Consider the following 26,708-nt stretch of genomic DNA (forward strand, 5'->3'; position numbering starts at 1 on the left):
GAAGTCAGGAGCAAATCATTCACTTTGCTTTTATTATTTTTTCACCTAGCTTTTTTCTAACAGTGTCTGATTCATAACATCAGGTAGCTTGTAAAGACTTTCATCCCATTAAGAGACGTATTCCTTAGATATATTTCTTGGGGTATAAAAATGAAGGCCAATGTTTATATTTACAAATATAAAATTTCAGTAATTTTATCTTACAAACATATTTAATTTTCATCCTTTTCTTTTTTAATCACCAGAAAATGAGATCAAGTGCCAGATTCTGAATGGAAGTTCTGGCCATTTCCCAGTTGCTGTGTCCATAGCTGATGTTGGACTAGCACGGAATGTAGAGGGTCAGACATCCCATTTCACATATCAAAATCGGATCTCACACATCTGGCCTGCTTCTGGCAGCCTGGCAGGTAATAGTTAATTCTTCTAAACAAAGAAAATTGCATCCATTTCTGTCATCTCATTGTACTGTTTCTAGAACAGGTGGAGGGAGAAGAACCCCAAGCTCCCTCAGAGAGAACAAAGGAGACTCCCCTTTTGGAAGGCACAGTGATTAAATGGCTGACTAATTCTTTTGTTTCTTATGATGCACAAGTGAGGGCGACTGCTTATGCTTACATCTTAAGTTATTGAATTAATATCATCAATTATTACATGTTTCTATAACAAGCTCATCAATTATGTCAAGATAAGATTTATTAGTTATTATTCTGCTTACAAGCTGCTCCATTTGTAACCACGGTCTCAGTGGAGCTACTTGACCCAGAAAAAGTTCCAGGAACAAATCAGAGAAAGGAAGGCTGACGCAGAGGATGGAGAGAAAATAACACATTTTTCTCGTCTTGCTTCATTTCCTTTACCTTGGTTTGACCATGCTCGGTTTTGGATTTTTGCTTTGGTCTTGATCTTTTTGGTGTGTTTTGTGTTTTTATTTTACTTTATTTTATTTTTGTTTTGTTGGGATTTTTTATTAGTTCCTTTTACTTAGAGATAGTAAAATTTGAGATTTGGGAAGAGTCTTCATTCACTTTCATTCCCACCCACAGAATGGTTGAGCATATAGAAACAGCATAATTTTTCTTTAGGATGAAGAGGACTATATGGAAAATAGCAGTTGCTGCTAGTGATGCCCCAAAGCAAAGGGTGGTTCCAAATCTGTTATTTCATGAAATCACTTAGCCCAGTGGCTTTATGGTTCCAGACTTCAGAGCTCTGGTTCCCAGATGGGGTGGTGATTATATGCATCTCAGATCTGGTCCTTGATTATTTGCCAGCCCATCTCTTTGCCAGCCTAACTCTTGAATGATGAGTTAGATTCTTGCCAAAGTTTCCTTTCGTTATTGTCGATCTATTATTGTTATTGTTATTATTCACTTTGAAGGTGGTACTCTTCTGAGTGTATCTGGATTTGGCTTTAATGAAAATTCAAAGGTATTAGTTGGAAATGAAACCTGCAATGTGATTGAAGGGGATTTGAATAAGATAACCTGCAGAACACCAAAAGTAAGGCATCTGATTTCAGTCATTTTTTTTCCTAAAAACTTATGAACATCTCAGTAGGTTAAACAAGTGACATTTTTACCTAGGAACTGTGGCATTACAGTGTTGTTCTGTACAATTATTTCTCCAACATCTCTCTGCTAAGATCCAAATATGAAGCATTATATCCACATTCTAGATACCTACCATTAAGAAAGACAGACACATAAATCAGTGTTAAACAGTGTGTTCCACTTGAAATAATAGAAATAGATACAAAGTAAAAATAAAATATAGTGAGGAAAGGCTGAGAAAGAGTTCCACAGAAAAATTGATGGCCTATCAGAGCTTGAAGGATGAATGAGCGTTGACCAGGTAAATGCAAGGGTGAAAACATTCAGTACTAACAGTCTAAAAACAATGCAGAGAAGCAAATCTAGACATTTTTTATTTCTAAAAAAAGAATATATGTCTTAAATGTGTTAAAGTTTCAGTTTGTTGACAATAAATAAATAAAGCAAATATAAAAAAAACCCATGTGAAATTCCTCATGCAGTATTGTATCTTAGCACCAATTATTGTTCTTTATCTTAAAAAATAGTGTCTAAATTTAAACCAAGACTTTTGTTTGCTTATTATATGCAAAGGGATGCTGAATCCAGTAAGTAACATTAGAAAATTTGAGCAGACTCAGTGTGGGTATTATGTAGTTGAAATCTGTAGGAAAAGTTAATTTGAACATGTATTGGACCAAATGATGATGAAAATCTGGAGAATATGGTAAACAAAAACTTTGTTTAAATTATGTCATTCACTTAAGTGCCGAGTGCACATTAAGCAAATACTACATTCTGGAAAAGCATTTTTTCCTAATTGGGAAGTGTATAGATATTCTATCAGCGAAAGCGCCAAACATTTTTCTTAGGGTTCCAAGTGTCTTAGTCTCCAATTCTGAAACTAGGTCAGCAAAAAGATATAATAATGTGATTTGTCAGGGAAGAGGAATAAAAAATTACATTTGAGTGTGTTTTAAGAACAAAATGTCAAAACTTTTAGCACCTTTGCTTTATCAATTTAAAAGAGTCACTTGTCCAAGGTCGGGCATCTGGGTGGCTCAGTTGGTTAAGTGTCTGCCTTCAGCTCAGGTCATGATCCCAGGGTCCTGGGATCGAGCCCCCTGCTTGGGGCTCCGTGCTCAGTGGGGAGCCTGCTTCTCCCTCTCCCTCTGCCCCTCCCCCTGCTCCTGCTCTCTCTCAAATAAATAAATAAAATCTTTTAAAATTTTTTAAAAAATAAGAGTCACTTGTCCAGAGCATCTTAACTATATTGCAGAGTCCTTAGGAGTCCAGTAATTAATATGCATTTAAATTGGCCATAAACACCCTCAAAACTACTATATCGTATACCTTTATCTAAAAAATTAAAACATGTAGCCTACATTGGATACCACAACTTTCTAAATATCTGAAAAACGATTCTGATTCATGACTTTGAAACCAAACATCTTCAGCAGTTTATTTTGAATAATCCTATATGTTTTTAGCCATTGGATTTCCTCATCTCAACATTTAATATTTTCTAATTGTTTTATTTTTTTCTTCTTATTTCAGAGAATTGAGGGTACAGTTGATATTTCAGTTATTACCAATGGATTTCAAGCCACAGCAAAGGATGCTTATAGTTATAATTGTTTACAGACTCCAGTTATAACTGATTTTAGTCCAAAAGTACGAACAATACAAGGTAAGAAAAATTTCAGTAAGATCAGTCGTTTGACAGGGCGCCTGAGTGGCTCAGTTGGTTAAGTGACTGCCTTCGGCTCAGGTCATGATTTCTGGAGTCCCGGGATCAAGTCCCGCATCGGGCTCCCTGCTCAGCAGGGAGTCTGCTTCTCCCTCGGACCCTCCCCCCTCTCATGCTCTCTCTCTATCTCATTCTCTCTCTAAAATAAATAAATAAAATCTTAAAAAGATCAGTCGTTTGACATATATATGTAAGTTATATATACGTAAGATAAACGTGTATATGTAAGATATACATCACATATACATATACATATGTATACATATATACATATATACGTATATATACATGTATATACATACATAAACATATATACATATATGTATACATATATATACATCACAGAGATAAATGTGAACTATTTGTAGAAAGGTTTTTGAAGCATAGTTTCTTCTGTAGTTGTTTCTTAAAGCAAAACCAGCCACAAGTTTTTTTTTTAAGCATACATTAGTCTATTTATTATTTCACTTTGAACATGTGTGATAAGGAGAAAAATGTTAAGTTTTTTAGAAAGCACTTTGCCACCTTTTTTTTCCTGTGAAACAATTAAAAATGAATTTTATCTCTACATGGCAGCTATCAATTCTTTCACTGATTTCTCTTTTGGCTCTGCAAGCATTAGGATTTCCTAAATCCAACAAAAGCTAAGAAATGAGTTGGTTTATTTAATATGCAAATTTTATGCCATATAATAAGTTGAATCTGCTTGTAAAAGTTTTATTCTCTTTTAAAATAATAGGAGAAGTTAATTTAACAATTAAGGGTTATAACTTTGGAAATGAAATCGCACAAAACGTGGAGGTATATGTTGGAGGAAAACCCTGTCAGATTTTTCAGTGGAACTTCACAGATATTAGATGTCTTTTGCCCAAGTTGTCTCCTGGAAAGCATGATATCTATGTAGAAGTCAGAAACTGGGGCTTTGCATCAACAAGGTATAGTAATGACCATAGACTTGAGGAGTTGTGGAATACATGGGGCCAATGGTTTGGGGATCAGAAAAGAAATAACCATTAACTTTGTAATATTTCAGTTGCTTTTTTTCACCTGTCTACATCTCCTTTTGCAAAGTGTTTTGAGAATATCTCATACAGTGCAATCTGTGCTTAGTTTTGAGGCCAATACCATTCAGGTTAGGTTGTAAGATTTCTCTGTGGAACTAGGTTTGTGTATATATCACATGCTTTTCATTCATTCTGGAAATACTTATCAAGCAGTTAGTAAGGGGCAGGCACTTGCTCAGTGCTGGATTCACTATGGAGAATAAGAGGGACATGTCCTCCACTATTAGTAGTGCCCACAGTTTTGTTGGGGAGGCAGATTTCAAACAGAAGATTACATCAGTAACTTAATTATAAGTGTGAAAAAAGGCTATGAGTAAGAGGTAGCAGGTCTGTAAGAGCATATGTAGAGAGCACTAACTTTTCCTGAGGGACAGGAAAGCGTTCTCTAAAAGGTGACAATTAAGCCAAGAAATGGGTAGGAACTGCCCATAAAGGAGAGGAGGACAGAATCTTTCTCCAGCTATTTCCCTTAGGTAACTGTTCAGTATTTCCTTCCCGGAAGCTGTTTGTTAAAATTTTAGTAAAATTTTAGTTCTGGCATAAGAAAAGTACTCGTTTAGAATACTTAGAAAAAGAGGAAACTGAAATAGAGGGATTAAAAAAAAAAGGCAGGTACACCTGATGTCAGAATAGGAGAGATTATTGCAGCAGAATTTTGAGGTGAAGGAAGATGAGCAACAGTAAATATGAACCCCAGAACTACATCCCCTGTTCAATTCACAGGACAGAGTTCACATAGGTTCCAGAAGAGCTGCTGGTTTGTGCTTTGGCCTGAGGGAGATAATGAGCAGAATTGACAGCCTACAAAACTGGTTATTTCAGTGACAGTTCAAGAAATACGAATTCAGTTATGCTGAGGAAGTGAACTAAAAGTTAACACAAAGACTCATTTTCCTCATGGTGAGAGCTGGGATGTAGGAGTCTCCTCTAAATATCAGGTCATAAAATCACTGTACATTTCGATGATTTCCTAGCAGACACATTGTCTGTAACAAAGCAAAATAAGTTTAAAACTCTCTCATTGAAGTACTGGGAAAGGAGATCATGACAGGTGTCCAACATACATAGAATAATAAATTCAAATTAGTTGCACAAAACTTTTATTTCTTATATAAAATGTATGGAATTTCATCTCTATTCTCTTATAGATAATACAGCCTTTATGTTTTACTCTAATGAATATATAAAATATTTTAAAGGACATCATATATTTCTTGTGACCTCAGTTCTCATAACCATATCTTTCTCATCATATTTTAAGATTCCCCATCTCAAATTATTCTTGCCATGGAATTTTCAGAAATTGAATTTTCCTTGTTAGGGAAAAACTATTATTATATATTATTATTTTATATAGTACATTACTACATATACTATGTATGTTATTATTATACACGCACACACACAGACCATCCAGCCAAATTAAGGTCATGATGTTATCAGATTATTTAGTTCGAAAAAGTAATCTCTAATTAAATATTCAACTACTTCCTCTTCCTAAATGAATCATATCCTAACAAGAGTTTAGCAATAGGATCTCATGGAAAACTCCTCGAAACATCTATTAATTTTTCTTTTGCAGAGACAAATTGAATGCTTCTATACAGTATACTTTGGAAGTGACTGCCATGTTTCCACAGAGGGGCTCTTTATATGGTGGAACTGAAATCACTATAATGGGTTTGGGGTTCAGCACAATACCAGCTGAGAATACCGTGCTCTTAGGTAAGAGCACCCTCACAAAAGGGTGTTATCATTTTTTTTACTTTAAAAGATGTGCTTAGGGCGCCTAAGTTGGTTAAGCATCTGCCTTTGGCTCAGGTCATGATCCAGGGTCCTGGGATTGAGTCCCAAATCAGATCCCCGCTCAGCGGGGAGTCTGCTGCTCCCTCTGCCCCCCCCCCCACCCACCCCGCTCATGCTCACTCTCTCTCTCAGAAAAATAAATAAATAAAATATTTTTAAAAAATAAAAAATAAATTAGAAGATGTGCTTTTAGGTGCTGAGTTATTACACAGTACTCTCAATCATGGAAACTTTATTTTGCTATTAGCATATAAAAGGCTAAGTGTGTTTGGTTAAGGTGGTAAAGAGGAATTGAATAATTGCTTTTGATTTCAATAAATATTTTATATTTAATATGTATAAAACACTTTAAAAAGTGAAAGCCTCTGTTCTAAAATTAATCAATACTCAAACATGATAACTCTCAGAAAAGTATCAGAGATTTTACTAAATGTGGAGCTTTTGCAGGGCTTTAATTATTTACTAATTATATTTCATCTCTATGTTTTACAAAAAATATTTGAGAAAATGTTTTTTTCCCCCATCTTTTTTCTTTTCTTTCTAGGGTCCTTCCCTTGTGATGTGATTTCATCATCAGAAAATGTCATAAAATGTATTCTTCATTCAACAGGGAATACATTCAGGATTACCAATATTGGAGAAGATTCAGGTATCAGCCAACATTTTTATGTTGTAAATAATGGAAGCTCTCTACCCTGAAGTTGATCTGATTTTTATTTATTTAATACTTCAAAGTATTCAGAGGAAAAATATTGCTATTTCTTTCTATAATTCATCAATAGTTTGTCTCTAATTTATCCCCTGACCTAGGGGGGCACATATAGAATGAATCAATGGTAGACTTGAGTTTACAAGCCTAGACTGCAATTTGCAAGCTGAAGAATTGCCATTAGGTTTTACTTCAGTACAGAACCTCCCGAGTTATGGTAGTTTGTTATTGGCCATGGGTTTCTAAATAAATATTCAAATTGAAATTATATAGACTTTGGCATGCCTTTATGCCTGAGAAAATTCTTATGTTTAAAGAATTGAACACAGCTTTGAAAAATATTCCGTGGGATATTTCTGAACAACTTGTTTATTGACTTTCTGATTTTTTTTTCAAATTGTCTCTTGATTATCAGTTTTGGAAGTGTGTGGTTTATTTTTATCCCTCACTTCTCATTATCTTCTCATTATGCACATAAAAATTTAAAAATGTAATACTTCAAAGATAATTATTAAGAATTTTTATTACTTTTCCTTTTTAAAAAAAAATGTGTCTCAATTCTTGCTTCCAGTACATGGATTAGGTTATGCCTGGTCACCATCAGTCTTAAATATATCTGTGGGAGACACAGTGACGTGGCATTGGCAAGCACATCCATTTCTTAGGGGAATGGGATACAGGGTTTTCTCTGTGTCCAGTCCTGGAAGTGTAATTTATGATGGCAAAGGATTTACGAATGGAAGAGAAAAATCTGCATCAGGTATGCTTAGACTTTGTTGCATTTTGTGTCATGCTTCTCTTTCCTAGATATAATAAAAAGATGTATAGATTTAAAATACTTTTGCATAAATTATATGTGTAAATAGTTGGCATTTTATTGCTGTAGTAAAAATGTTGCACATTTATAAAAATATTATAAATGAATGTAAGCAAGGTATTTTATATATCAGAGATGAGTTCTGATTCAGAAATATCTTTATTCTGGAATAATCAATTCAAAAAATATCAAAATAAGCAAAATACAAAGAAAATTGGAGTATGTGTTTTAATCATACCAACTTGGTAGCAAGTAACAAACTTCGGTTGATTGGAATCAGCAAATGAGTATTTCTCCTAAGACAACTCAGTGAAAGTGTGCCTTTTAAACTGTATGTTCTGTTCTATACATATAGCAGTTTGAACTTTTTCTCATGAATACAAAGTATTGTTTGTTTTTCACTGAATGGTGAAGTTTTCTTTAAAATGTGGTAAATTATGCCAGACTGGACATGATTTTCTAGAAAAATTAATGCTGGATCTTGTCTTCCTGGAATGTAATATCTTATAGAAGATAGTTCTTGTATAGCCAGTGAGTCCTTTCTTTACTACTTCCTGTTGAAATATCACATGCATAAAAAGTAAGAATCCTGTCATCTGCATGTGTGTATGAATGATCATTTGAAATTTCTTTTGGAGGATGCATTAATTACTTGTTTATTACGTATAATCTTATTTTATGGCAGGTTCATTTTCTTACCAATTTACTTCACCTGGAATCCATTATTACAGCAGCGGGTATGTTGATGAGGCTTGCTCCGTTTTTCTCCAAGGAGTCATTAATGTTTTACCAGCTGAAACCAGGCACATTCCCCTGCACCTGTTTGTGGGTAGCACCGAAGCCACATATGCTCAGGGTAAGAGGGTTAGAGATGGAAACCATCTTTACTGTTTACTCCAGTGACCTAGGGTGCATGTGACCCTTTTGGAGTAGGAAGCAGATGACTGGGTATAACCCTGCTTCTGTCTCTGACCAGCTACATGACCTTGGATAGATCTGAACAGTTCTGAGGCTGGAATCTATTCTATAAAATGAGGCCCGTGTTAATGTTGTCCTGCCATTCTCCCAGAATCCTTCTGTGCCTCAAATGAGATGTAGCATGAAGAAATTTTGACACTCTGTATGTGCCCCCCAAAATATATCAAAATGTGAGATGATGTTATTGTTTTGTTTTCATCATAGGACCTGGCCTTAGACAAATTGAAAAATAAATTAATTTTTATATTCACTCTTCTCTCTTTACTACACCACCTTTGTCCAGGTCTTTATTTTAACTTTGTACTGCCTGAGCCCCTCTTGTCATTAAAACAAAACCCAAAACAATTTTTAACAGGATATAAACCACCACCATTAAAATAAAGAGTAATGCAGTCTGAAAACAGTTCTTGTTTTAGAATATTATCCGTGACTTATAGGCAGTTTCTTTTGCCTAAAGGACCTGTGAATTTGCACTTGGGGAGCTCTGCGGCAGGCTGCCTAGCAACAGAACCCTCGTGTGGTCCCAACAATACCAGGGTTAAAAATTCAGATGGATTGGTCTTTGAACTTTCAAGCTGTTTTTCACCATCTATAAACAACATTAGTCCATCTGCTGGAACACGAAATGAATTGATAACAATTACTGGACATGGCTTCAGTAATCTCACATGTGCTAATAAGGTAAGAATATAAAGATCTCCCGTATACTCAATAAAAGGAAAATGTTTCATCCACAACCTCATAATTTAGTTTCTAACAGCTTTGTTACAATATAATTAATATACCATATGATTCACCCATTTAAGGTGCATAGTTCAGTAGCCTTTAGTATATTCAGAGTTGTGTATCCATCACCACATTCAATTTTAGAACATTTTTATTACCCCAGAAAGGAACCCCTAACCCTTAGATATTACCATCAATCTCTTAAACCCTCCCAGCCCTAAATAACCACTAATTTACTTTCTGTCTTTATGGATTTGCCTATTCTGGACCTTTCTTATAAATAGAATAATATACATGGTCATTTGTGACCAGCTTTATTCACAAAACATAATGTTTTCAAGGTTCAACCATGTTGTTCCATGTTTATCAGTACTTCGTTTCTTTTTTTTTTGATGCATTCAACAGCTCCTGAAATAATGAAGAATAATTTCCCATAATGCCTAAGTATTTATTATTATTATTATTATGTTCAGTTAGCCAATATATAGTACATCATTAGTTTTTGATGTAGTGTTCAACAATTCATTAGTTGCATATAACACCCAGTGCTCATCACAACACGTGCCCTTCTTAATACCCATCACCTGGTTACCCCATCCCCCCCACCCCCCTCCCTTCTGTACTTAATTTCTTTTTATGGTTAAATAATATTCCATTATATAATATACACAACGTATTCATCCATTTACCAGTCATGGGCATTTAGATTATTTTCATCTTTTTGACTGTTATGAATAATGTAGCTATGAACATTCATGTGTGGTCATAATTTAGTTTTAAGATTAATCCAAGAGATGTCTTAATCAGCTCCCAAAATTATTTTTATGAATAAAAAAGTTCGCACAAGATTAAATTTTTTAAAATTTTGTTGTTGTTAATATAAAATTTAAGTTCACACTAGAGTAATGTATTGACTTGTTTCCATATTCCTTTTACATTCAGGTTACAATTGGCAGCTACCCCTGTATTGTAGAAGAAAGTAGTGACAGTTCGATTATATGTCATATTGACCCTCAAAACTCAATGGATGTTGGCATCAGGGAAATTGTCATGTTAACTGTCTACAACCTGGGCATGGCTATCAATATGCTGTCCAACGAATTTGACAGGCGATTTGTACTTTTGCCAAACATAGACATGGTGTTGCCAAATGCAGGATCAACTACGGGAATGACAAGAGTGACCATAAAAGGCTCTGGATTTGCAGTTTCTTCTGCAGGTGTAGAAGTCTTCATGGGTAATTTTCCCTGTAAAATTCTATCAGTAAATTATACAGTCATCAAGTGTGAAACATCTCCTGCTCCCCAACAGCTTGTGAAAGTGGATCTTCTGATACATGGAGTGCCTGCCCAGTGTCAGGGGAACTGCAGCTTTTCATACTTAGAAAGCATCACTGCTGTTGTAACAAGAATCTTTCCATACTCTATCGAAGGACCTGTAAAAGTTCTTATTGAAGGAGAAGGTTTTGACACTACCTTGGAGGACATTGTTGTTTTCATTGGAAACCAACACTTCAGAGCAGTAGATGTTAATGAAAATAACATCACTGTTCTTGTGAGTCCTCTCCCAGCTGGACTTCATTCTCTTAGTGTTGTGGTGGGAAGGAAAGGCTTGGCTGTGGGAAACCTTACTGTTAGCAGCCCCGCGGTAGCATCTGTCACACCAGCTTCTGGAAGCATTGCTGGTGGAACTATATTGGTGACCACGGGAAACGGCTTCTTCCCAGGCAACACCACAGTCACTGTTGGGGATGAACCTTGTGAAATTATTTCTGTCAACTCCAGTGAAGTCCACTGCTACACCCCAGCAGGGACAGCTGGAAGGGTCAGTGTGAAGATCTTTGTTAATGCAGTTGCCTATCCACCTCTGTCATTTACGTATGCCTTGGAAGATACTCCACTTCTCAGAGAACTTGTCCCAAATACAGGTACTCCAGTACTTTCCTTTTGTTGTCTTGATACGTTATTATCAGTAATATTTATTAGTGTAGAATTGGAATAATGTTTATAAATGATTATTAAGATGTGTTTTTAGACAATCCACTTAACCCAATAAATACATGGGATTTTTCTTTGTAGTTTCCATTTTGTGATTATTTTTTGCATAATTTTATCTTGGGATAAAATTTTTAGTCAAATTCCAACTTCTGGGGTGCCTGGGTGGCTCAGTTGTTAAGCGTCTGCCTTTGGCTCAGGTCATGATCCCAGGGTCCTGGGATTGAGCCCCGCATCAGGTTATCAGGCTCCCTGCTCAGCAGGAAGCCTGCTTCTCCCTCTCCTATTCTCCCTGCTTCTGTTCCCTCTCTCACTGTCTCTCTCTCTTTGTCAAATAAATAAATAAAATCTTAAAAAAAAAACCAACAAATTCCAACTTCTATTTTGAAACAAAATCCCCCTTAACTTGACCTAAATCTCAAAATGAGGAAGAAATAGATGGATATCTATGAATTAAAACTGATCATTTATGTCATTAATGTTGATATGGCATAGGAAACAACTGTAAAATTCAGAAGTAGGTTACTAAACGTTGAGAGTTTTTCTGTATATCTTATTTCCATGAAACTACAATTGGATGCTAACTTATTAACTCAACAGAGTTCTTTTTAAGGAGGTAATTGACCCATTCAGATAGAAATAAAATATTATGAAATAAGATTTACTTAATGATTTAACAGAACTCATTTCTCCAAGCTAAGAATAGATTAAGATGTCTTCTTAATTTTTTGTCATTATTCTATGCTGTTTCTGAACATCTTTAAGCTCTTAGAATGCTTATCATCTACATAATGAATTCTAGAGAGACCACTATAGTGTAATGATGAAACATGACCTTGATGCCTAGGTTCAAATCTCGGTTCTTCTACTTCACAGTGATGCAACTTTGGACAAAGCTTTTTAAATATTAGTTTCCTTATACATGCAAGTACCTAAGGTTAAAGAAATTCATTTGTATAATGTAACTTCGAATGGCAACTTTAATAAAGAACTAATTAAATGTTAGCCTTTTAAAAATAGTCTTTTTTTAGTTTATATTACCAGAAAATGTGGTCAGGTTTGGGTAAGATGTATTCTCTCCCTTCGAGAAGTTTGCTATTGAAATTTTCTTTGGTACATCAAGTTTTCTCATTTAGAAAATTTTAAAAGAGGCAAACATGAGGGCGCCTGGGTGGCTCAGTTGGTTAAGCAACTGCCTTCGGCTCAGGTCATGATCCTGGAGTCCCGGGATCGAGTCCCGCATCGGGCTCCCTGCTCAGCAGGGAGTCTGCTTCTCCCTCTGACCCTCTTCCCTCTCATGCTCTCTCTCATGCTCTCTCTCTCTCTCAAATAAATAAAATCTTAAAAAAAAGAGGCAAACATGAATAATAGTAATGCCATAGTTTCCCTCATATATTTGTAATCATTGCAAATGATGAACTGGATATTGGCATATGTTTTTATTTCCATGAACCATTTCTGTCCCATCTCTTTCTTTGAATGTGTCTTTCAAACAATGTGTTTGAAGATAGACGACTTGCAGACAAGTGAGAACTGAGCTGTTTTATTTACTAAGGAAACAAAGTAATAGATCACACTTAGTTAGAACAGCGCTTCCATTTGAAAGGTGAAAATGCTAGACAAAATTAAAAATTTAAGGCCTAAAAAACATTTTTTTTGGCTCATATCTTAAAACTATTCCTAACATGAAAGTCTCATAAATATCTGTGGTCTTTAAAATGACAATTTAAATATCAGTGATCTTTACTATGGTCAGTTATATGGTTCTTTTTACTATTGCTACTTGAATTAAAATCAGCCTAGTACTTGGTGACTCGGTATGTATAACAAGTTACATTGATTTGTACCTATTCACTTATTATTTAGGTATGTAGGTATTCATTTGGATGACCTATGACAAATTCTTTGTGTTTAATGCCCTCAATACATTTTTGTCAAAAGGAGGAAGGAAGGGAACAGAAGAATTGAAGTACTTTGTTCTATGTACATTTATTCAAGGCATCAATATCAACATTCATTTATAATTCTTTTTTTTTATGTTATGTTATGTTAGTCAGCATACAGTACATCATTAGTTTTCAATGTAGTGTTCCATGATTCACTGTTTGCGTATAACACCCCGTGCTCCATGCAGTACATGCCCTCCTCAATACCTACCACCGGGCTAACCCACCCCACCAACCTCCTCCCCTCTAAAACCCTCTGTTTCTCAGAGTCCGTAGTCTCTCATGGTTCGTCTCCCCCTCTGATCCCCCCTCTTCCTTTTTCCCTTCCTTCTCCTAGTGTCCTCCATGCTGTTCCTTATGTTCCACAAGTAAGTGAAACCATATGATGATTGACTTTCTCTACTTGACTTATTTCACTTAGCATAATCTCCTCCATTTATAATTCTTTAAATTAATTCCTTATTTCTGTGTATACTATCTTACAACTAATTATTTACCTATCATAATTTATCAAGTATATATATTGAAAATATTTAAATTAAGAAAATTAATCCATCCTCAAAAGAGTTGCCAATAGCAGGGAAGTACCAAAAATAAAAAATAGTAAGCCCCATCCCTAAAATATACTCCAGCCCACAACTCCTGCTGAGACATTCATAGTTCCTGATTTGAAATCATCTCTCTTCCCTTGTTTCCTCTTCTCCACTAGCCTGAACTAACATTAACAATAGCAGTAGAATAAGAATGCAGTGGAATGGATAGAAGGGCTGGGAAAGAATGAATGTTGAGATAAGTTATTGTAAATATGCTGTAGATTGTAACATATGGTATAGCCTTTGTGTTTTGTTAATATTTATATATTTATAATATTTATAAAATTTATATATTTATTTATATAAATATATAATTTATATATAAGCTTTGAAATACTGGATATTATTTTGTTTATGGGAGTAATTAGGTGTATCTTTAAATGCATGTATAAGTACTGGAATTTAGATATATTTTTTGCTTTTTTTTTTTTTTTAAAGGTCCACCAGGAACCAAAATTCAAATCACTGGATCTAATTTTGGTATTGATATCTTGGACATTTTGGTGATGATAGACAACATTCCGTGTAACGTAACCATGGTCAATGATAGCATATTGCAGTGCATAATTGGAGATCATGTTGGTGGCACTTTTCCTGTTACGATGCATCATAAGACAAAAGGCTTTGCTGTGTCCGCAGTTGTATTTGAGTACCCACTTACTATTCAAAATATTCATCCAAGCCAAGGTAGTCATGAATGTGCAGGAACCTACAGATACTTTGTATTGTTTCAGTAAACACTTACCTTATTTAGAAAAAAAATATTCTTCAAACAATGCTAAAATTTGTAGTCCCTATAACACATTTAAAATATTTTTGTTTATGCATTGAATATGCATGCATGTGTATCAGCTAATCATCTCTAAATATTCATTTATGGCCTATATTTCTCTTAGTGTTATATAATTAACTTCAAGTTTAATCCTACTTAAGATGTCCAGATTATATGTGAAAATTTTTTATAAAATCATGTTTAGACATCACTGACCTGTAATTATTAATACATAAATATTTTTTTCTATTTGAAAATTATTTTAGTGGTTAAAAACCTTAAGAAAGTATAAGCAATGTACTCCTAATTAAAATAGTAATTTTACATTTATCTTTTGACTACTCTGAAATTCTTTTGACATCTCTCTTAAATAAAGTTTTAGTTCCTAGAAGTAGTTTAAATAAATGATGGGATGTAACACTTATTCAGTAAAGGTTTTGTTGCATTAATATAATACAGTATAATACAATATATAACTTCAGTTCTAAGAATTGTTTCATTTAGTGTAACTTCCATTTCAGGTTTTAAAATAAATAGAGGAGGTTTTCTTTTCATGAACTGTTTTTCCCTCTTGTATGTCTTCACTAGGAAGCTTTGGTGGTGGTCAGACCATGACTGTGACCGGCACTGGGTTTAATCCACAGACCTCAACTGTATTGGTGTGTGGCTCAGAATGTGCAGTTGACAGGCTTAAATCTGATCGCACAACACTATTATGTAAAATTCCACGTAACGATGGTGAGTAGTCAGGAAAAAGAATGGCAGTCTTTGAGCAGTTATTAATGTTAAAGAAATCAGAGTCTGAATTTCTTCTTCCAAGTTTTTGTGTTTTGAGGGGCAATTGAATCACCTTTATGACTACCTTGATTTTATTTTATTTTTTTAAGTTTTTATTTAAGTTTTCCCTTGAAAAAAGGAACCATAGGTATTTTTCTATTACACTATATATCAAAAATTAAAGAGAGAAATTAAAAATTTTATTTATTAAAGCCTGAAGAGTTTTTTTTTTTATGTTATGTTTTTAACAATTTCTTCAGAACTCTGTTTTCTGGGTTTATATGTTTTTCAAGATTCATAACATTTGGCTAGGTTGAATTGTTTATAATAAATTGCAGTTTTTCAGTTTATTACATAAACGGAGCATGCCAAATGGAGAACACATTTTTAATTCCTATTGAACGATTAGTTCCCATTAAAGATAGGCTAGTATAACGATCATGAGTGCAAACCCTGCTAGTGCATGGCCAAGATTCAGACCCAAGCTGTGTCTTTGGACAGGTTATTCAATCTCTCTGTGCCTCAGTGTTTCCTCATCTGGGAAGTAAGATAACTTTTGCCTACCTTATAGGATTCTTGTGACATTTAATAAGTTAATGTATGTAAGGTGGATGGAATGCTATCTGAAATAGGGTATGTGATTTGCTGTTATTACTATTACTCTTATTATTTAGTGGATAAAGAGCCCAGGCTCTCAGGAGCTCCTGAATTTCATTTTGCACTTGCTATGTCATCTCAGCTAAGTAACTAAACTCCTCTGTTTCAGTTTGTCCACCTATTAAATGGAGATATTATTTTTTTTATTTTTTATTGTTATGATAATCACCATACATTACATCATTAGTTTTTGACGTGGTGTTCCATGATTCATTGTTTGCATATAACACCCAGTGCTCCACGCAGAACGTGCCCTCTTTAATACCCATCACCAGGCTAACCCATCCCCCCACCCCCTCCCCTCTAGAACCCTCAGTTTGTTTTCCAGAGTCCTAAATGGAGATATTATTAACCCTAATTCTTGGGTTATTGTGAAGTTTAACTACCTGACATTTTAAGTATACAACAAATTTTAATTACCTAATGAAATTTAAGAAGAACCAAAAGGAATGCTCTAGGTGAATAAAAGATATGGTTTATATGCATTTTTAAACAAAATTTGATGAAGCTTTTCTAAACATTTTTACTTCTTTTCTGACTTTTTAAAAAAAGATTCCATTTATTCATTGGAGGGAGAGAGATAGCATGGGCGGTGGGTGGGGGGCAGGAGGAGAGGAGGAGGGAGAAGCAGGCTCCCCAGTGAGCAGGGAACCCCTTGCGGGATCGATCCCAGGACCTCAAGATCTGAAGGCAGGTGCTTAATCAACTGAGCCACCCAGGCACCCCTCTTTTCTGGCTTCTTAAACAAAGAATATTGAAGAAAATATAACATTTTTTGAATGAGCTTATTTATCATTTGGACATCAGTTTATATGCTGATTTTTTAAAGAAAGGCAGCAGTGCTGTCAAGATTTGTCAAGGTTTTTGAGATGTCTTAACACCAGCTCTGCTTCTTCTTTGGACACTTTTGTACTGGGTGTCTGTGTTTTTTCTGTCTCTTACCTTGCTTCCAGCTGTCACGCCTTGCTGCAATCCATGCGCGTGCCTTAGCATTTCTTCCTCCTTCCCTGCTCTGATGTGCAATGTTGGATCCTCTGGGGCTGGAACCCTACGCAGGGAAGTTTGCAGAAGTGTCTGCAGTAAGAGGCTCCTAGGAAGGTTCTAAGGGTTTTTTCCCTTTGATCATGTGCATGAACTTTGTGATGTTTTTGGCTATTGCTAGAGATCCTTATTACTTGACATACAGCCTGTGTATATTGGAAGTGATTTCAGGAAAAGGAAGATGTTATGGAAAATGTTTGGGGGTTTGGGGAATGAATAAGGGCCTGAACGGCAGAACTGTCCTCAGTTTGATCCTCTTCTTCTAGGCAGAGGACCTGAGCAAGCCTGTGAAGTGAGCGTGGTCAATGGGAAGGATTTGTCACAGTCCACGACTCCTTTTACATATACTATGTTCCTGACTCCACTCATCGCCGAAATATATCCCAAGAGAGGCAGTACAGCAGGGGGCACCAGACTTACGATCACGGGATCAGGCTTCAGGTGCTGTCTTCACACACACATACATCAGTGCATATATGCAGGCTCACGCCATTACTCCTGGCTTTCTCATGTGCAAGAACAGTGCTTAAATATAGTCATGTGATGTGTACTCATCTGCTCAAAAGTCATGCTTGAGGCACATCGTAGTACTAATAGCTAACATTTATCAAAGATTTACTCTGTGTCAGGCACCTTCTTACCCCATGGAAACTTCCTGCCTTACCCTCTTAGATATTTTTATCCCATTTTATGGTTAGGAGACTAAAATTAGAGAGGTTAAATAACTTGCCCCAAGTCCTAGTCAGATCCCAAGAATAAATCACATTCTTGTTATGCTTCCCTCACCATCTCATCACCAACCATGATCTGCTTCATTGGGTCAATGAAACATGTCTTCATACATCACATCCATTTCATTGTAACTGGCCAGATTCCTTCTTCCTAAACATATTCATTATTTGGCTCAAATTTATGTACTGTACTGTCATCATTCTTCAAGTGGATAAGGCTGACTTCAAAACCCCAGATCATTTAAATCATAGGAGGCAATTTTAATTCCACAAGTACATAATTTCTCAAGACCTTGGACTTGCATTTTTACATGGATATTAAATTCTTAAAAAAAAAATTCTAAAGTCTTTGAATGTGGTGAGAATATCACATAAACAAAAGGATCCCTGAAAGTCGCTTACAAAAGTAGCTGTTTAGAGAGTAACAAAAAATCTCTCAATAAATTGAACCTAGGCTGTTTTCCTTCAACACTGGAATGCCTGCTAATTTGTACAGTTTTATTTCCTGGCTTCTTAATCTTTGTTTATTTTTTTCTCATCAAATATTTTGAAGTCTTAGTACTGACTGAAAAAGTATCAGTCTGCCTTTGATGGATCATAGAATAAGGTTATTATTTTTGCAATAAGGCATATCAGTAATAGTGTTTGACAACGTGATGTAGAAATCTGAGAAAAAAAAATCAGTGTTTTGTTTTCCCCCTTTTTTCTTCACAGTGAAAATATGCAAGATGTTCTCATCACCATAGCCGAAGCCAAATGTGATGTTGAGTATTCTAACAAGACATATATCATCTGTATGACAAATGCCCATACCTCTTCAGGGTGGGCTCCAGTGTGTGTCAACATCAGAAGCATTGGCATGGCCAGACTGGTAAAAGTGCTGTTGGGTATAATAATAATAGCAATAGAAAATGGAGGGGGGGGGAGGAAAAATAGAAAAGCATTATGGGAGATGAAGTAATTGGTAATGGACTTTTTACTTTGTTAATGTCTCCAAAAAATAACTGAGATGTAACTATACTAAATTTAAAGTTACATGTTTTTGTTGCTTATTAGTAACATTTTAAGATTTCAGGTTTTGATTTATTCTGGATTGTTGTGTAATTGGTAATTGATTTTTCACTTTATTATTATTGTGAAATAAACCAACAGACAGCTATAACGTTTAAAGTAGATTATACTTTATTACTAATGAAAATGTTTACTTGTTTAGATTTCTTCATTTTGAGAAATTGAATGAAGAATTCTGATAAAAACTCTCAATTTAAAAGTCTCTCATGTTTTGTTGCAGGATGATTCTGACTTCCTGTATGTTGATGTTTGGTCCTCCGACTTCTCATGGGGAGGAAAATCTCCCCCAGAGGAAGGGTCTTTAGTTGTTATTACAAAAGGACAGACAATTTTGCTGGATCAAAATACACCTATTCTGAAAATGTTGCTTATTCAGGGTAAATTTCTGAAAGTCTGCTTGTTATATTCTGTCTATGGTATATTTTTGTGAAGTAAATTTAACTAAATGTTCATGATTATGAACATCCATAGTGGCATGAGGTTTTGAATGCAATGTATAGTACTGTGTTCTTTAAATTGAGCATTAGAATCTGTTTGTGGTATACAATTATTCAGCGTGTTGTAAGCAGAATCTTTTAAGGAAATAGAAAAGAAAATATCAGAGTGTCTTGGATTTTCATGGGTAAGCATCTTTTAAAGTTAAATGTTTTATGAAACTTTTGTTTTAATAATAATGTGTATATGTGTATGCACACATGTCTATGCACTTGCGGTGGATCATAACAGTGAAAAGTATTTCCCATTTAGAAAAAGACTGGTATAGTGGGTCCCAGGGGTTATAAAATCATAGAGATTTGCTAAATTCTATACTAAATGACCCTCTGACTCCCATTGGATGCCAATTGTGATTCTCACCTTTGCCTTTGAACATACTTTCATTGTACTTGGGATCCTCTCTGCTTCTTGATATTCTGTTATTACTGTAGAAGACTAAATAAGCAGAACTCTTATAATTGCATGTAAAAGCAATAATGATTGGCAAGAGTAAAATGCTTTGGGCTTTCATGTATGAACTTTGCCATAATGGTTTTAGCTGCTCAAAGACCTTTATATTTTGTTTTTGTCTTAACTTCTGGGATAACAGTAGTGTTTCAGTTGTTTGAAGTTATTATCTGTTGGACTTTTGGACAAGTAAAGTTTTACTGTTCACAAATTTATATCAGTCTTATAAGAATATATCTTAGCACATTCTTTAAAAATGCCAATCAAGCGGGCGCCTGGGTGGCTCAGTTGGTTAAGCGACTGCCTTCGGCTCAGGTCATGATCTTGGAGTCCCGGGATTGAGTCCCGCATCGGGCTCCCTGCTCAGCGGGGAGTCTGCTTCTCCCTCTGACCCTCTCCCCTCTCATGCTCTATCTCATTCTCTCTCTCAAATAAATAAATAAAATCTTTAAAAAAAATGCCAATCTTTAAAAAAAAATGCCAAATAAATAAATAAAATCTTTAAAAAAAAATGCCAATCAGAGGTAATGTCAGCATTATAACAATTTGTATAAAAGTGCTTTTCTTTCATTTTAATTGTTTTTGTTCTTAATTTATATATGGAGGCCCTGTGTTTACAGAACTTTAATTCTATGTAAGCTGTACTCTTTAAAAGCATTGAAAATAACAATGATCAAGGGAAAAGAATGTGCCTAGGCATTTAATTTTCTATTAACTCCTGGGTCCTGTCTGAAGTTTTTATACTTTATGTTGCCAATGAGCTGAAGTTAAGTGACATACAAAATGATTATCAGATAAGAATAAGAATTTAAATTTGCATGTGTAATTTAACAAATAGCATTTAATGACAATTTCCCTTGTGTTGTATTTCAAAATTGTATGGTTGGTTCATAGGTGGGACTCTAATATTTGATGAAGCTGACATTGAACTGCAGGCAGAAAATATTCTAATTACGGATGGAGGCATTCTTCAGGTATACAAGAGAACCTAATACATAATCATCGCTAATGTCTCTCCATTTCTTTGTAAAATATCCTGTGTAAAATGGTTAGTTAATTATAACAGACTCTCATAAGTTCATCTTTATGTAGGTCTCTGTTATCAGTCTAAAATCCTTTTTTCTGGGGAAAATTTCCCAGAGTATTCTTGTGCTTTTAATGGAAAGATGATAGTGTATTATCATAGAGCAGAATTTTAAATAGCACAGAAAAAAAATTGCTCAGATATATGGCTAAAGTCAATCAGTATTGTTTCCAAAGATCTGACAGAGTGTGCTTGGCTGCCTAGAAAATTTAAGGTTTATCTTTCATAAGAAAGATACTGATAACTGAACAATGGGTTTCTCAAAAGAAAGGATGACTTTTGAGTGTTTAGAATTGTGGATATTGAGTTTTAACTTTTGAATGATGCTTGTGAAATGCCTTGCAGATTGGGACAGAGGCATCCCCATTTCAACACAGGGCAGTCATTACTTTGCATGGACACCTGCGATCTCCGGAGCTCCCAGTATATGGCACCAAAACTCTGGCCGTGCGAGAGGGAATCCTGGATCTGCATGGTAGGGCAGCCAGAAGGGCTCAGGGAACTGGTCCAGGAGACACTAGCCAGAAAACCAGAGATAATTCTCCTGATTATCCTCTCTAAATGAAACCTTGCCAGGCCTCTCCGGTCTTTATGTATGCCCTCTTTATCTCTGGCCTCCATTTATCCCAGGCGGGTCAGCCCCTCAGAGTACCAAGACTCACAACTGAGGTCACTGCTGGCGAAGCCCTTCTGGGTCTTCTCTACACCCTTCTGCTTATTCCTTTCCATGTGTTCCCATAACACCTTTTGCCTATTTTAGCACTTTGTACATAGTGATCGTTTACAGCATTCGTTTATCTATATAAAAGGGCATTAAGTCTGGAAGCAGAAGACTGTAACTTCTTATATTTGTATTTTAAAATAGGCTCTTTCTAAAGTATAACTATAAGTTTATAGTTGTACTTTTATATAACTATATTCTGGAAATGTATCAGCAAATAAAAACGACTGTTTGAGGTATCAGGATTACTTATTTAAAGGAAGCATGGTGTGAATCCTTTTTATATCGAAGTCTTCTGTATTGCAATAATCTGTTTCTTTTATAAATTTAGAATGTATAAACATCCCTATTATGATGATAACTGTTGCCCTGCATTATGCTAAATAAATATCCTAATATAATGTTCAGAAATTTACACATTTCATTTGTCTCCAGATTACCAATTTAAGTGATTTCTATCAACAGTGGCAAAGATAATAGGCCTCTGCCCTTTGTAGCAACAGTATCACCACCACATTTATATTGTGATCCTATAAAGAAGATTGTTTTGGGCGCCTGGGTGGCTCAGTCGTTAAATGTCTGCCTCCGGCTGAGGTCATGATCCCAGGGTCCTGGGATTGAGTCCCACATCAGGTTCTCTGCTCCACGGGAAGCCTGCTTCTCCCTCTCCTACCCCCGCTGCTTGTGTTCTTGCTCTCACTATCTCTGCCTCTGTCAGATAAATAAATAAGATCTTAAAAAAAAAAAAGAAGAAGAAGAAGATTGTTTTAAGCGGAGTATATCATTGTAGGCAGATGATTTTTAGTTTTGTAGACCCACACATGTTATCATAAACCTAACTGTTACTTTTATAAAGCAAACATTCTGAATATTCCTTTTTCTTTTTTGAGGAAGGTATAAAATGCTAAGGTAAAATGAGCCTTCCCAATATTTATTCAATCCAGGCAAATATTAAAAATGCATAAAGCTCTCACTATGCAAGAAAATGCATCTTTAGAAATACTCAGTGTGTATGTTGGCTCCAGGTCTGCCTGTTTCTGTGATCTGGACTCGTCTGGCTCATACTGCAAAGGCAGGAGAAAGAACTTTGATTTTACAAGAAGCGGTAACTTGGAAACCAGGAGATAAGATTGTAATTGCAAGCACAGGTCACAGGTATGATGTCTTCTGGGCATGATCATTTTAATTTAGGACAGAGATTTTTTAAGCTCTGTGAAAGAGGGATGATTCAGAAAATCCACAACTATTTGATTTAAATTTGAAAGTTCTAATAAAGAAATATGAACAGCCAAGTACCTACTTGCCAAATGTTAACGTTGGGTTGAACACCAGTGTGTTGTTTTCATTGATTAATTTACAATAAGGAAAAGTATAAATTTGAACCTATAAAATGTATACTAAGAAATGTTTTTCATGGTCAGATTCTCATGTAAGATTTAGCTTGAAAAAAGCATTCTGCTATTAACAGTCATTTAGAAACCTCTTAGAGCTTCAGCTAAATACATTAATGAATGCAGAAATGTAAATGAACTGCTTTATTTGGGGTTGCCAAAGAACATGGTTGAAAGCAGCTAGTGAACTCTTTCATATCTTACAGTCTTGACAGTGGTTCCCATGGAGTAAGACTGTTAGTAATGATTGAATCAAAGAGAAGAAATTATTATAGAATGAGTGATGATTAACATGACCTTTTACATGTCTGGCATTTTACAATTGAAACAGCTTATGACCTTTAATTTCTGTTTAATTATATGTATTAATAAGCAAGAAATAAAAGGAACAAGAGTAATATAGCTACACCAAGAATATTGGTGGAGAAAGAGAGCAAGAGGAGTTTTATTTTTGCTTTATTATTCAAATTATGGGTAATAGCAAAATTGGATATGGTTATGCTTATCAGGTAACAAATAGTAATTTATGGTAAGAAACAGCTAAATTATGTTAAGGTTGTGACTCAATTTAGAATTAAAATTCAAGATGGCATTTTGAGTTTGCCATTTTCCAAGTTAAAAATAGACTTGCAGATGTTAGGAAAAGTTAAATATATACTCAGCTTTATAAGTGCCCTTTTTATTTCTGGCTTTGGAAGAAATTTTAATTACATAGTGGCAGAATAAAAAGCAACAAAATGACAGGGCTTACTAATAGAATAGAAAGTTCTCATTTATAGCTTTTCTATATGAAATAAGAGGGTAAGTTTAGAATTTAGCTGAGGGATATTTAGTTTTAAGAAACAAAAATTAAGAAATTTCCCACCAAATTTAACTCACTGTTCACTGTTTCATTTGTAAGTTGTATTTGAGAATTTGTAAAGCAAGTGGTCGAGACTACTACTTCTAAAATTAGTCAGCCTGGGTCCACCTCCCAGCAATACCACTTACGAGCCCTGCAGCCATATTGTTTCATCTCTTTGTGCTTCATTAAAACTGGAATGCTCTTTGTATCTATTTCGGAATTATTGTAAGAATTAAATGAATTAGTATGCATAAGCACTTAGAGTGGAACTGGCTCAGAGTAAGTGCTATGTAAGTGTTAGGTTAAAAAAATAAATGTTAGATACTATTATAAAGGAACGAAAAGTGTTTTTAGGTGCACATAACATAAAAGATGCTTTGCAGAACTTTCTTCTCTAAAGAAATCTCTGTATAATCTGAATCCAAGAGAATTTAGGGGAGGCCAGCCTAAACCCCTTTTCTATACCACCAATAGGATCTTATACTATTGATATATCCTTAGCTCGAGCACCCTTCATCCTCAACTCCCCCTGGCTTCCTTTCCCCACAGTTCCTTCCCCGAGTCTTTTGGATTTGTAGGATTCTCCATCCACACTATCATGAAAAATAACTTTATTCTCCTATCCTTTCTAGCCACTTTCATTTTATCTTTTTATTTTTTTAATTTTTAAAAAAGATTTATTTATTTATTTATTTTTTTTACAGAGAGAGGGGGTGGCAGTGGGAAGGGTAGAGGGAGGAGAGAGAGTCACAAGCAGTCTCTGTGCTGAGTGCAGAGCCCAACTCGGGGCTTGATCTCACAACCCTGAGATCACGACCTGAGCCAAAACCAAGAGTCAGACGCATAACCGACTGTGCCACCCAGGCGGCCCCAATTTGTCTTTAAAAAAATTATTGGGGCGCCTGGGTGGCTCAGTTGGTTAAGCGACTGCCTTCGGCTCAGGTCATGATCCTGGAGTCCCAGGATCAAGTCCCACATCAGGCTCCCTGCTCGGCAGGGAGTCTGCTTCTCCCTCTGACCCTCTTCCCTCTCGTGCTTTCTATCTCTCATTCTCTCTCTCTCTCAAATAAATACATAAAATCTTTAAAAAAATAAAATAAAAAATAAAAAAATAAAAAAATTATTGAATTGCCTAAATATTATGCCCATTTTTTTTAAAGATTTTATTTATTTGACAGAGAGAGACACAGGGAGAGAGGGAGCACAAGCAGGGGGAGTGGGAGAGGGAGAAGCAGGCTTCCCGCTGAGCAGGGAGCCCGATGCGGGGCTTGATTCCAGGACCCTGGGATCATGACCTGAGCTGAAGGCAGACACTCAACGACTGAGCCACTCAGGCACCCCATGCCCATTTTTGCATTGCATTTTTGTTACCCATTTTTTCCCTTAAGCCCCTATAGTCTAATTTCTGTCTTCACAAAAACTTTCCCAGTGACTTTCTGACTAACCAGCATCCTTCATTTGACCTGCACATCACTAGGTTCTTTGGATTCTTGTCCTTGCAATGTCTCTTCCATTGTCTTTCCCTGCTCTCAGTTTAATTTAGACTCTGTCCCTCACACCTGGAATATGACATCACCTTCCTACTTGGGCTCCATTCCTCTAGTTTTCTCCCCCTCACAAATTCATTCTACATTAATTTGTCGAATCCGTCAGTGTTAGCAAGTGGTGCCAGGTACTGTACGAAGTGCTCAGTGTACAAAATGACTGAATCTCTACATACGTTACCCAGAGGGGCAGCCAGGTAACGGAAAGGACAGGGCAGCAGATAGGCCGGCAGCAGCAGACATGAGGGGACCGCAGTGTGGTTACAGTGAGCACCTTCAGGGCATTAGGAAGAATGTACTGGGAATCCAGAAGAAGGTCTGGGAAAGTCGGGAGAGGTGACTTTTTACCTGGTTCCCTTGTGACATTGTCATTTGAACTGGTATTCAAAAGAGGAAAAAGATTTGTTAAGGGAGAGAAGAGTCAAAAGGGAATGTCAGGAAGACACAGAAATAACTACCCTAAGCTTACTTCTGTTGACTGCACCACCCATACCTTAGCAGATAATATACCACCGGGCACTGACACACGTCTCCTGAAAGTCACGGGCACTTTCTACTTGGCATCCTTAGCTCTGTGCCTAGAAAACAGGCGGGACATTCAGTAAATGTTTGCTGAACAACCAAATACATGAATGAGTGTTATAGAATTGATAAGTCCTTTGGCTGTGGCTAGACTTGGAGGTGTACTGAAGAAGTGGTAGAGATGAGACCTCTGAAACTTCACCTCAGTCATTTCTTTTCCCTACTCAGGAACCTCCAGAGGTTTCCCTCTGTAAGGGCTTCTCAACTTCAGTGCTGCTGACACTTTGGACCTGACAAGTCCTTATTGTGTGGGGTTGCCCTTTGTATTAGAGGATGTTTCTAAAATCCTTGGCCACTCCCCACAAGATGCCAGTAGCACCCCCTGATTTGTGACAACCAAAAATGTGTCCAGGCATCGCCAGATGTCTCATGGGGAATATAATCACTCCGTTGAGAACCATTGGGTGTGATCTTCGAAGTTATAAATGAATAGTTCTTTTGAATACTTTATAGGAATTAGTACAGTTCTCTGAATAACTGTAGCACTTGGAAAATATTTATATAATTGAAATGCTTTTATAAAATTTATTCAGTTACTCTAAGAAAGACTTAGAGACCATCTTCAAATTCCTCTTCAGAATATTATGACATCTAAAAATTTCCTATTTTACAGATGAAGTGTTCAAAGACTGTAAG

The 26,708-nt window shown here is 35.8% G+C and overlaps 1 protein-coding gene across 1 annotated transcript in view; it reads left to right on the top strand.

Annotated features, from left to right (window-relative positions):
- PKHD1L1 (PKHD1 like 1) overlaps positions 1-26,708 on the top strand; it is a 153,898-nt gene that overhangs the window by 55,322 nt on the left and 71,868 nt on the right. Inside the window, exons 29-46 of the mRNA XM_025871506.2 lie at positions 246-410; positions 1,382-1,503; positions 3,090-3,222; positions 4,022-4,217; positions 5,929-6,071; positions 6,697-6,801; positions 7,433-7,621; positions 8,364-8,542; positions 9,098-9,337; positions 10,325-11,309; positions 14,354-14,602; positions 15,276-15,425; positions 17,429-17,603; positions 18,608-18,764; positions 19,185-19,341; positions 20,801-20,880; positions 21,336-21,465; positions 22,737-22,866. Of these exons, the coding sequence (XP_025727291.1) occupies positions 246-410; positions 1,382-1,503; positions 3,090-3,222; positions 4,022-4,217; positions 5,929-6,071; positions 6,697-6,801; positions 7,433-7,621; positions 8,364-8,542; positions 9,098-9,337; positions 10,325-11,309; positions 14,354-14,602; positions 15,276-15,425; positions 17,429-17,603; positions 18,608-18,764; positions 19,185-19,341; positions 20,801-20,880; positions 21,336-21,465; positions 22,737-22,866 (3,685 nt within the window). The remainder of the gene's footprint in view (positions 1-245; positions 411-1,381; positions 1,504-3,089; positions 3,223-4,021; positions 4,218-5,928; positions 6,072-6,696; positions 6,802-7,432; positions 7,622-8,363; positions 8,543-9,097; positions 9,338-10,324; positions 11,310-14,353; positions 14,603-15,275; positions 15,426-17,428; positions 17,604-18,607; positions 18,765-19,184; positions 19,342-20,800; positions 20,881-21,335; positions 21,466-22,736; positions 22,867-26,708) is intronic.

This window comes from Callorhinus ursinus, unplaced genomic scaffold (assembly GCF_003265705.2).
Source record: "Callorhinus ursinus isolate GAN/ISIS: 27379988/994484 unplaced genomic scaffold, GSC_fseal_2.0 scaffold5, whole genome shotgun sequence".
In the NCBI taxonomy this organism is placed as follows: domain Eukaryota; kingdom Metazoa; phylum Chordata; class Mammalia; order Carnivora; family Otariidae; genus Callorhinus; species Callorhinus ursinus.